Source organism: Meriones unguiculatus, chromosome 7, assembly GCF_030254825.1.
Source record: "Meriones unguiculatus strain TT.TT164.6M chromosome 7, Bangor_MerUng_6.1, whole genome shotgun sequence".
Taxonomy (NCBI): Eukaryota; Metazoa; Chordata; class Mammalia; order Rodentia; family Muridae; genus Meriones; species Meriones unguiculatus.
Window position 1 is genome coordinate 83,532,602 of NC_083355.1, and position 12,101 is coordinate 83,544,702.

The window sequence follows — 12,101 nt, forward strand, 5'->3', positions numbered from 1 at the left end:
ACAGAGTTGTAACTCTGGCTCTCCTACCCTTTTCAGAAAGTTTGAGACAGGCTGTTTCTGTGGAGTCGGGCTGGCTCGTTTTGTTTTCTTTCTGAAAGCTAGGGGCTAGAGAGATGGCTCAGTGGCTGAGAGCACTGGCTGCTCTTTCAGAGACCTGAGTTTCATTCCTACTTGGTGGCTAGCAACTGTACATAACTCTAGTTCCAGGGCATCTGACACACACCCACCCTCTTCGGGCCTCCGCAGGCGTCACCACACATGTGATGCACAGATGTACTTGTGGGCAGAACACACATGAGACAAAAAGAAAACTTTTTTTTTTTTTTAAAGCTCATAGCTTTTACTCTCAAGGCCAGGGAGTCTCTTTCTCTTTCTCTCCCTCTCTGTGTGTGTGTGTATCTAAACCAGAGACTTGAGCAACAGATGACAAATATTTATTGTAAGGAAAGGGGAACTAGTGTTCTTGTGGTCTCTGTGTAGGTCATGCTACATCCCCAGGGCCTGTTGCATGGTAAGATTACAATAAATACTCGTCATTAAGCTTCATGCTACCATGTGATAAACCTTAGGAATGGAGCGTTCATGTTCGTTTTTGTTTGTGTCTCTCTGATCTAACAGTCTGGCCTTGAACTCACAATCTTCCCGCCTTAGCCGCCAAGTGCTGGTTTTACAGACGTGAGCCCACGCGCCTGGTTTATGGGCGATCTAGTCTTGTCTTTAAAGTAAGTGATCAGGATATAAGATTCTAATGTTCACCTCCGTAGGACAAGGCAGCGATGCAGGCAGACTGGTATTCTAGCAGCTTGCAAAATGTAAGGGAGCCTGGAGTCCCTGGGACCCATATTCCCAGGCCTGATGCCGAGTTTACCAGCATGCACACTGGGCCAGAAGAAGACATCAGGGTGTGCTATAGCTTTGAATATACGTCTTATACTATCCCATAACACCACTCCCAGCTGCTTGGCAACCTCCCTAACAATATTACTCATCGGTACAGAGCCAAGAAGGTTATGCGGCCAGGGGTTGTGATGCCTGTGAAATTCACACCAGCCCCCTCAGAGCCTGCTTCGTGTCTCCCCACAACCTGTGTCTTAGGTCTGAGTCCATTGCACACAGGTAGCGGTGAGAGAGAGCACGGTAAGGAAGCCAGACTAGAAAGGGAAAACGGCCGTGGAGCAGTGAGTTGGCAATGAGAGCAGGCTGAAACAGAAACCCCAGGAAAAGCCAGTCCTAGCGGAAGGACCCAGGGTCATTTGTTTGCAGGGAATGGCCTGACACGCCTTCCACCTGGATCATCAGTATGATGAGGGATGCCTGGCCGGCAGCCGTGACCCTGACTCATGAAGAAAAGGCTGAATTATGTGCTCTCTTAATCCGGTTTGAGGGAGGCAAGGAAGTATAAACCGTAATTTTAAAGATTCCCAGTCTCATTGGCTGGGTGTTGGTAATTGGCTAGTGAGACCACAGATCGCCCCGAGTCCTTTCAAGGTAAATTGCCCAGGAGCACTATGCTGACACTTAGCAAAGATAATGCTTGAACTTATTTATTTATTTGTTTATTTATTTATTTGTGGCACTGGAAATGAGCCCAGGGGCTTCTGCCTGCTGAGAAAGCTCCCCATCTCAGCCACACCCCAAGCTCAGGCTTTGAATTTCCTGATGACTCTAGAGCATGTGCTCAAAGCCAGCAAGTTCCCTGGTGGCGGCTGGAGCCTGGGTTTGGGTTACATTAGAGTTGGGTGGGTCCTCACTGAATTCAGTTACATGGGGGGTGCTTGCCCCTCAAAACAAGAATGCTTCCCAGGCATCTTCTGCAGCCACTAGCATTTTTTTTTTTTTTTTTTTTGGAGGCCAGAAAATGACAGGGGGAACTGCCGTCTCAACTTGCTCTTCTGTTTGGCTTCTGGGCTCTGCTGAAGAGGCTCGTCTGTGTGGTCTCGGTGCCTAGTGATCCAGAATGCCAAGTGTTCACACATTTTGTTACAGATTTTTGCCCACTCTACTCCCATTTTAAACTTAACCTGGAATATAGTCTCTGGTTGCCGGACAGTACATGAAAGAGCTTTAACATATGTTAAAGCTCTCCAGACCCTGACAGTACATGAAAGAGCTTTAACATATGTTCTGCTGTCTAAGTCTCACTCTGGATCACAGAACACTTCGGGAGCCTTGTGTGTGGCCATGGCTAACTTTGTGAGATGGAAATGATTTCTTTTTTTCCCAGAGAACTCTAGCCAGCTTTCCCCTTTAGCTTATCGAATGGTCTATACTGCCCTACTGGCTTGTCTTTAATGCTCGTCTCTCCTTATTTAGTTTCATTGAGATGTATTCTATGTCTATTAAAAGCCACCCACTCACGGCGTGTGGTGCATTGGTTTTTATATTTGTAGTCGCAGGCTTGTGTGACCCTTGCTGTCTGCTTTTATAACACTGTTTTTGCCCCCAAGAACAGACCCGTTGTCATTAGCAGTCATTTTCTCCAGCTGCCATCTCCAGGTAGCCACTGAAGTACTTCCTGTTCCTGTTGCCTGCTCTGGGCATGTTGTACAAATGGAATTGTACACTATCCGTCTTTCTGACCGGCTTCCTTTCTTTGCATGACCTCAGGTTTTCAGTCCATCAGTGTCTCCTAAGATGTGCCACGTTGTAAAAAGCAATTTTTATTTTTTATTTTTTTATTGCTGAGTAATTTGGCGGCATGTGGATATATTACATTTTGCTCATTTATCCAGCAGCTGATGGACACTTCTGTTTCGGCTCCTTGGCCGTTGGAGGGGGCGAGAGCTCAGTGCTAAAATACTTGTTGAGATGCACAAGGCCCTGGGTTTGACCTGCAGCTGAATCCCAAATAAATTTTGAAAGTGAATAATGCTGCTGTGAGCATTAGATTGTGTGATTTATAAACATTCTGGTGTGGACATGTGTTAATGATTCACTTAAGAGTAGGCTTGTTGGATCATAGGGTAACCCTGTGTTTAAGTTAAAAAAAAAACAAAAACCTTTGTATACAAATGTGTGTGTGTGTGTGTGTGTGTGTGTGTGCGCATGTTCCTGTGTGTGAGTGTGTGGAGGTCAGAGAACATCCTTGGAATCGGGTCCCCTGTTCTCTGCTGTGCACACTGAGCCAGCAGGCCCCTGAGCTCCTGGGGATACCCCTGCCTCCTCTGCCCTGCTTTCTCTAACAAGTCCCCACCAACTAAACTGAGTTACCCCGTTAAACGTCCTCCGACTGTAAATATGTAGACCAGGATGGCCTTGAACTCACGGAGGTTCTCCAGAGGTGTGCACCCATACCTGGCCTCTCCTTCTCCCCTTAAAAACAAAAACAAACAAACATTTATTTTATGGGGCTGGAGGCTTGGCTTAGCGATTAAGAGGCCTGGCTGTTCTTCCAGAGGGCCCAAGTTAAATTCCCAGCACCCACAGGGAGGCTCACAACACTTGTGACTGTAGTCCTATGGGATCCAATGCCCTCTTGGGGTGTGCATACATGTAGACACGACACCATAGACATAAAAGTACATATAGTAATAAACTTAAAAAAAAAAGAAAAACAACAAAAAGCAACCATTTATTTTCTGGGCTGGCTGAGGTTGGAGGACAACCTGCAGGTTACTCCTTCCACTCTCGGGTCCCGGAGACTGACCTCGGCTGCTCAGGCTTGTGTTGTCTTCTTAATTACGTTGTCAGATTTTCTTCCATTATTGTTATCTAGGAACAGATCTCATTATTTTGGTAGTGCGTGCACCCACCATGTTGGATATCTGTGGAGGCCTTGGAGATGGCTGCTCGTCCTGGGTGCTGGGAACTGAACTTTCATCCTCCGAAAGACCGGGAAGCACTATTAACCACCGAGACATCTCTCCAGCTCCCCTGTGGTTTTTAGAAACAAGGTCTTGCTCTGTATATGTAGCCCAGGCTAGCCTGACCTTACTGTAGCACAGACTGGCTTCCAATACAATCTCCCTTGTTTCTGGGATTATTAGAAATGATTTTTATGTCGTACCACATTGCTGAAATCTTTTACTGGACTTTCTCTGTACCCTGCCATATAGAAAGAGGTAGTTTTACTCTTTACAGTCTGGGTCTTTCTTATGTACATTTGGTCTTGATAGAGTAAAACAGAGTCAGAATAAGTTAGGAAGTGTTAGTTCCTTTCCTGTTTTATTTGACCTTTGTGAATAATTGGTGTGGATTCTTTAAATCCTTTAAATTCTTTAAATTTAAGTTATGTTTGCCATAACTTACCACTGAAGCCATCTAATCCTGGGCCTTCATTTTAATTTTTGAAATTACAAATTGCTACCGATTTTGTTTCCTCCTGGACCGGTCAGTAGTTTGTGTAGTTCTAGCATTTTTTTTTTTTTTGTGCTATTTTATTCCCTGGCATAGAGTTTTAAAAATAATTTCTTACACTCTTTTCTTTCTTTCTTTTCCTTTTTTCTTTTCTTTTTTTGAGCCAGAGTCTCATTACAGACCTGGCTGGCCTGGAATTCATTCTGTAGGCCAGCCTGGCTTTTATATTTATTTATTTGTGTGTGTGTGTGTGTGTGTGTGTTTTGGGGGGTTATGCTTATACTTTGGCTTGCGTGTGGAGGTCTGAAGATTACTTCCAGGAGCTGGTTCTTGTGGAACTATGCTGGTCCTAGAGATAAACTCAGGTCAACAATTGGCAGAAAAATGCCTGAGCCATCTTGCCAGCCCTGTGCAATTTTTACATTGAGCTTCTCTTCATGGGGTGCAGAGAGACAGGTGCTTCAAAGCAAGATAGTGTGTAAATCTGTGTTTATTGCTGATGGTTAGTTAGGTCGGGGCTTGCCCTGAGTGGAAGTGCGTGGTTGAGGTGGGGAAGAGGAAAAGGTTGGAAGGCTTTGCCTGGCTGGCTGCTTGACATTTTTTTTTCCTGGTTTTTCTTCGTCTGCGTGGCACTTAGCACCATCCTAAAGTACACTGATTGTCCCCTGGTGCGACTCTCTTCCCTCCTGTCACCTGAGTTCTTCCAGAAGCACTGTGGCACTCATCATGCTGGTTGCTATATCCCCAGCGCCTAGCCTGTGATTTATACTGTGTTAGAATGTGAGCGATCCTCTGTCTTTATACTGGGTGGAGTGTGTGTGGGGAGTAGGGAGCTGGATGTGGGGGCAGATTGATCCCTGGGCCTCACGCGTGCCAGGTAGTGTGGCGTTATTTCAGCCTTGATTCTGTAATGGCCGGGGCAGCAGGCAACTGGGCTGCACCCCACCCCACCCCACCCCCATTCCCAAGCCTACCCCGTGTCTCCGCCAGGAGGACACCTCTTCCCTCTTTCCGCAGTCACCCACAAAATACCATCTCTCTCCACGTCACCCACACACTCGTTGACATCATCAGCCTTCTGCCGGCGACTCCTTGCACAGCTGCCAGCCCAATTGACGCGACCTGATCTGGAGAACACTAAGGGCGCAGGCCTGGAAGACTCAGGCTTGCCATCCGAGGTTGTAAGTCGGATAGTGGGGCAGGTTGCTCACAGAGGCAGCTCAGGATTCCTGCCCTCACCAAGCGCTGTGTGCAGATTACCAGCCCCAGCCCCAGAGGGTGTGGGCAGAACACAGCTGTGTGTTTGCCCTCTGCCGGTCCCACCCGTGATTTCTGGAAGCGTCTATGGGTGAGTTATGGATTCCCTGGTGACTCCGTTTGGGACTCTTTCTGAGGCTGTCACACTGTGTGAGAACTTTTCCACAGCGAAATGTTAACTTTTTTTTTCCCCTCAAGACGGGATTTCTCTGTGTAGCCTTGGCTGGCCCGGACTCGATTTGTAGACCAGGCTGCCCTCGAACTCACAACGATCCGCCTGCCGCCGCCTCCCCCAGCGCTGGGATTTCAGGCGTGCGACGCCACACACGACTGCAAAATGTTAACTTTTAAAAGGCACAAGGGAATAGGGAGGTATCCCACGAGGGGGCCAGGATTCCTCTCTGGCTCCGTCTCCTGGGTCCCCGGTGTGAGGAGTGGGAGGTGCGTGTTGCTTGTGAATGAACTGCACAGGGATCTGGATTCCAGCAAACCCTGCTTTCCCTCTTCCCTAGCTGCATGGCCTTGAGTGGGGGAGTGGTGTGAAACTACACAGCGAATGTGTCAGAGCAGTGCCTGGTACACCCTCACCCTTGTGAAACAAAACAAAACAAAACAAAAAAAACAAAAAAAAAACGTTGCCTGAGATTTTAGTTTGCTATCCGGGAAGAGCTTGTGCCTCCGTTTTCCTGACTGGTAAAGCAGTGATAACTCCGTGTCCACCTGTCCTACCCTTCAGCTTGCTGTCCCGGGGGCGGGAGGGTTAACAGCCCCAGGCTCTGAGGGCCTGAGTGGGGGAAGGTGTACCATAAATGGAGTATTGTTGTGCTGTTGACTGATCTGGCTTTGTTTGAGTCTTCAGTGTTTGACTTCCTGCACCCCTGTGCTTAATCCCTGGAGATATTTGTGGTCCTCGGCTGCCTTCGAGGTGCTTACCTCCTGGGGCTGTGGCCTGGGTCCTCCCCGATCCGATCCGATCCGGGAACATGCTGAGTTGTGCTGGGAAGCCTCATTTCCGTGGTGGGCGCCCCCTCCCCCGTCCCCCCAGCAATCAGGAATGAGAGAAATGCAGCAAGTATGACCCACACGCGGAACTGGTTCTGAATGGGACGTTTATTGGAGAGGTTTCTCCGGAGGCCGCGGGCGCTTTAATTCCCGAGGCTGTTGGTGGCAGTCTGCTGCTTGCCCGGCCTGAGCCTGTTAACTGCTAGGCTGCCGGCACTCTGGGGACCATGCCGCTCCCCAGTCCCTGGCCGCCTTCCCGGTGCTCCTCTCTGTGTTGGGATGGGGGCGCTTTTGAAGAAAGCGGTAGGTACCCTCAGCCTTGCCTGGCCAACCTCTGGGGACCGTGAGCGGCCACAGGCTTGGGACACGGGGCTGAGTCTCCCCGGAGGTTCAGCCGTGGAGGCGCACACCGGGTTCAGGTGTAGACAGTGGCTTCCGCTCACCTTGCCTGGCTGCCTCCTGTGGGTTTGGCCTCGTGACTGGGGAACGGGCCGACAACCCTGCGGCTTTTGTAGTGCTTTGCTTGGGGACTTCAGAGGTCTTTTCACAGTTGGTTGGCTAGAGAAGGTTATGGGTGACCCCGCTGCCTCCATACCCACATCCGTCCTGGGCACACGGCGACGGGGGGGGGGGGGCACAGTTAATCTCTTATTTCTTCCTGAATCTTCCTTTTTCCCAGAATCCACAGAGGGTGGTTGTTTTAGATGGCCATTAGTAGGGGAGGGGAAGAGTGGGTCCTGGATACCCTAGCGGGTTGCCAGGCCAGATATGGCCACCAGCTACCATTTGTGTAGCTCTCTCTGGTGCAGGGAGCCAGGGGCAGATCCTTGCTCGGACGTCACCGTTTCAAGGCCTCCCTCTTCATGGGGTATCCTGCCACAGGAGCTGCCATGACCTATGTACTGTGTAGCGTCTGGGGTTTGGTGATAGGTGAGGGAACGGTCAAAATTCTGGTCTTTGTGTGCCCTTAACTGAGGGAGAAGGCTCCTCTCTCCCCCTGGAAACTGGTTGGTTGAGTTCCCTTAGGCCTCTCTGCCTGAGGCCTCTCAGCCAGGATGTGAGGGACTGGGGGATGGGAGCAGGTGCTGTGGGTGGAGAGCTCTCTTGGGGCTCAGGCACTGAAGGGGGAGGTCCCAGATTTGAAGACCTGGCTGGCCGTGAGGGTTTGGTCTGCCTTGGAAAAGCCCCTCCCCTAACTTCTGGGCGAGGATCCTAAGGCCCTGGTTCAGTGAGGAAGCCCATGGATGAGGAAGCTCGTCCAGGAAGGAGCGTCTCTTGTATGTTTGTTTCAGCACCTGGAGGCTCATGCTTAGAACTGGGGAGGAGCCATGATTGGGGGTGGCAGCCTCACCCCCAGTTCTGACATGCGTGGGGAAAGAATGGGAAGGCGTGCATGGTGGGGGTCGGGGGGGTTTGGGGGCAACTACCCCTCAGATGTTAAGATTCAGCTAGACTTCCCCGGCCCAGATGAGAGCTGAGGCCCCATACTCCCAGAGGGAGATTCCCCTCCAGCTAAGGCCTCCAGCTCAGTGGTCCCTCTTGGGGATTAGCCTCAGGCCATGAGGAATTGCACCAGGCTGATTTGGCTGATAGCTGTACAGTCCCTTTCTGTCTTGTCCCCACCCCCTTTGAGAAAGGTCTCATATGGCCCAGGCTGGACGCAAGCCTCCTAAGGATGGTTTTGAACTTTCAATCTTCCTGCTTCTACCTCTGGTTTTATATGGTACTCGTTATCAAACCCAGGCTTTTCTTCCAGGGGAGTAGGTCTTTTTCCTTTCTAGCCAGTGATCTCTGGGGCACTTCTCCCCACCCCAGCTCCTGGGAATCTGCTTTGGAAAGTCAGCAAGTCCTGGACTGACCTTCCTTTCATACACTTCTTGGCCCTGTGGTTGCAGCCAGTATCCCAAGCGGTGCCAATTTAGGGCACGCGCTCCCATCTCATCTCCTGGAGCCTGTTTCTCCTGACTCCTTGCTTGATCTTCCAGACCTGCCCCGGTTGTCCTTTCCCACAAAGCCTCTCAGGTGGCCCGCAGGCCGCTCCTGCTGCCCCAGATGCACAGGGTTCCAGGGCCTTTGGAGTACAACTTTCCTGACCCCTTAGATGTCTTCTCCACCTGGCTTGCTCATCGTTTGTGACTCAGCCAAAGCATCACAAAGCTTGCAGGTCCCAGGCACGCTTGCACTTTTGTTAGCTTCTTTTTATTCAGTTCTGTGCTAGCACTCAAGGTAGTGTTAGGCGGATGATCTGCATGCATGCCTTTTTTCTCCTAGAGTTCAAGTTCCTCAAACACGCAGACCTTGCACGGGTCATTGATTTTCGTGTCCTCGGGGCCTAGCATCCTGCTCAGCAGTGTTGGTTCCTAAGCTGGAGGCTTTCTGGAGCTCCCACGCGTCTCATGACTCCCCTCTCTCGATTTTTGTGTTGTCTTCACTTTTCCCAGGGAACATGTTTGTTAGCACCCCACCAGTGAGCGTCTCCCCCCCCAGGCTCATGCTGGCCCTTCACTCCCTTGTGATTTACTCCCTTCTGGCTGCCACAGTGTCTTTGTGCAAGGCAGGTGCTGAATAAAGGCTTGTTGAGTGAGTTCCGCAGGGGAGCGCAGCTGCTGTTATCTCCCAGTGAGATAGCGTGGATGACAAGGTGTGGAGGTGCAGCGAGGGTGTGGGAGCTGAGGCAGGGCCCCTTCGGAGGAATGCTGGCATCTTAGTAACTGCTCCATCGCTGTGAAGCGTCACCACGACCAAGGCAGCTTATAGCTGAGAGCATTTAGTTGGAGGCTGGCTTACGGTTTCAGAGGTGAGTCCATGACAGTACGGCGGGGACCGTGATGGTAAGCGGACAGGCACGGTGCTGGACAGTGGCTGAGAGCTTACATCTGATTCAAGTTGCAGGCAGAGAGGGAGGTGAAAGGGAGAGGAAGGCTGGGCCCAGTGGGGGGGGTTCTGAACCCCTAAAGCCCATCCGCAGTGACAGAACCCTTCCAACAAGGCCACATCTCCTAATACTTTCTAAACAAATCCACCAACTGGGAACCAAAGGTTCAATTACCTGAGCCTTTGGAGGCCATTTTCATCGAAACCGCTATAATAGCTGGCTACAGTCTGGGCTCTTTTGTACCCTTCTGCCCTTTCCTGTTTGAGATTCCTTGTGATTTAGGGACAGTTGAGCCCTTCTTCACTGCTCGAGCATCTGAAGGAGCAGGGCTAGGGAGAAGGATGGATGGAATCTGTTGGTCACCTCTTTGTGCTTTTGCTCTCACGATGCTTTGCCTCTTGGTTCCCCACAGCTCCGCTCCCTCCGCCATCTCCCCTATGGAACTACGAGGAAGGTGTCTGGCTGCAACAGCAGCGGGGCTCTTCCTGACCTATGTTTTTCTGGTGTGAGTATCAGCTGAACTGCTCTTGTGAGACTGACTGTGAGATCGTGGTCTGAGCTGTGTTGGGGAAGAGGGATAAACACTGGGAAGGGATAGGACAAGCTGCTTCACCAAGTTTAAACTGAGCAGTCATTATTATTATTATTAATTCATTTTACACACGTGCGTATGCATGTGCACATTCTTGTGTATGCATCTCTGTGCGTGTGTGTGTGTGTGTGTGTGTGTGTGTGTGTGTGTGTTTTGCCTAGATATGCGAGTGCTACCTTATGAGGCGGTTGGCGGACAACCGGAAGCTGGTTCTCTCCTTCACGTGAGTTCCCGGGATGGTGCACACTGCATCTGGCTCAGTGGCGAAGCCTTTCCCTGCTGAGTCATGATCTGAGATGTGGGTGGGTAAAGGTGAAGGATGCCTCACCCCGGAGCTAGTGGAGTGAGCGTCGTCTCTCTGGTTCGTGGTCGGCTTCCTGCGTGCTTATGTGCAGGTTAATTGTATCCTCTAGTCTTGGAGACAGCTGATGGAGAACTGGGAGCTTAAGGCTGCATGTCGTTGTGGGGGGGAAAGCAGAGGGCCCAGGCTTCAAATTAGGTCTGTTTGTTTGCAAAGCCTTTGGCGGGAATTCGGTGCATGTTAGCCTCTGTTGCATGCACCGTGCATGCATCATCGTCTCTTCTCTGCCGGGAACTCTGCGGGCCCCAGTCGATTTCCACTGTGCTTCCTCCGAGTCTTTGAAGCTGTTTCAGTAACAAATACCTTTGCTCTGAAGGTGCGGTTCCTTTTCTCCGTTCGCAGCTAGCTCCCTATTAGCCTATAGGCCTCAGAGTGAGCAGCTTCCCAAATGGGGGTGAGGCTAATAACGGGTAATTTTCAGGACGGGGGGGGGCGCTTGGGGCCCTGACCTTGAAGTCTGCTGGTGAGTAGCAGTGGTTGTGCATGTGTGTGTGTAAGTGCTGGAGATTGAACCCCGGATCTGGTGCGTGTTAGGCAAACACTCTACCACTTGGCTACATCTCCAGCCCTCCGTGACCCATCTAGCCAAGAGATGAAGAGCTGGGGAGCAAGCCAAGTGTTTAAGAGCATTGACTTGGATTCAGTTCCCAGCCTCCCCGTGGCTGCTCACAACCACCTGTAACTTTAGTTCCAGGGGCTCCAACGCCATCTCCTGGACCCCATGGTCCGCAGGCACACAAGTGGTATACACAGACGTACATGCAGGCAAAAACACTCATACACATAAAATCAAAATATTTTTTAAAAATTGTTTTAAACCTAGAGAGGAAAGAAGTAGTGGCTTCCGGGCACTTTCAGTAGGTGTGTAGTTGCCTAGCACAGCCTGCTAGAGCCTTTACTGCTCCCAAGGCCTCAGGTACCTCAGTATGTTTCCAAGGTACCTCAGGTACCTCAGTATGTTTCTCTGCTTGGTGACAAGATTTTCCAGAAGCCATTCTGACTTAACGCAGCTGTGAGCAAAAGTAATTGCCCTCCTCTGCTCATGTGAAACTTCTTCCCCCTTTGGAGGAGGTGGGGGCGGATATTTATAAGGAGACCTTATCATTGCGGTCCTGTGTCTACACTTGGCTGCTTTCCCCTTTCCTCCAGTCCTTTATGACTGATGACTGAGTCTGCGGCATGGCAGGGCTGCCTCTGTGGGGCCAAGTATGACGAGATTGCTGGGGTGAGCGACGAGTCACTGATGCTGGAGACGTCTTGGCTCATTGGACTCTTCACTGGCAGTGACTAATGAGGGTGCTTCCGGGAGGAACTAACTGGCTTAGGTCTTGGTCCCAACCGCTGTTGAGCTTCTTCTCTGTCATGGGAGGGGTGAGAGGTGTTCTAGGTGTGATCCTGCAGGTCTTCAGTGGGCGTTTATTGAGCACGTACTGGTTGGTGTCTTGGCCCTGTTCAGACCCGGCCTGCTGGCTTTCTACAGACTTAGGCCAGAAGAAACACTTGCCTGAATCATGAACCAATGTGTCAAGTGATACCTGGGATCATTAGACTGGAAAGAAGCGTAATAGTTTCCTACTTCTGCTGTAATACTAACCGCCCCTCCCCCAACACGCACGCACGTGCGCGCGCACACACACACACACACAGAGACACCTTTTTTTCTGATGTGTATAACTGTTTTTCCTGAATGTATGGTCACCACAAGAGTGCTGGGACCT

The 12,101-nt window shown here is 50.6% G+C and overlaps 1 protein-coding gene across 4 annotated transcripts in view; it reads left to right on the top strand.

Annotated features, from left to right (window-relative positions):
• Plekhg3 (pleckstrin homology and RhoGEF domain containing G3) overlaps positions 1–12,101 on the top strand; it is a 42,004-nt gene that overhangs the window by 5,548 nt on the left and 24,355 nt on the right. Inside the window, exon 1 of one of the 4 annotated variants that reach the window (XM_060387691.1) lies at positions 5,335–5,644. The exons of 1 other annotated variant lie outside the window; for it this stretch is intronic. Coding sequence is in view for 1 of the 3 variants with exons in the window: in XM_060387690.1 (XP_060243673.1) it covers positions 6,835–6,858 (24 nt within the window). In the remaining 2 variants the exon portion in view is untranslated. Of the gene's footprint in view, positions 1–5,334; positions 5,645–6,377; positions 6,859–9,897; positions 9,936–12,101 lie in introns of those variants that run through there. 2 more of the 4 variants (XM_060387690.1, XM_060387693.1) reach the window with 2 other exon arrangements.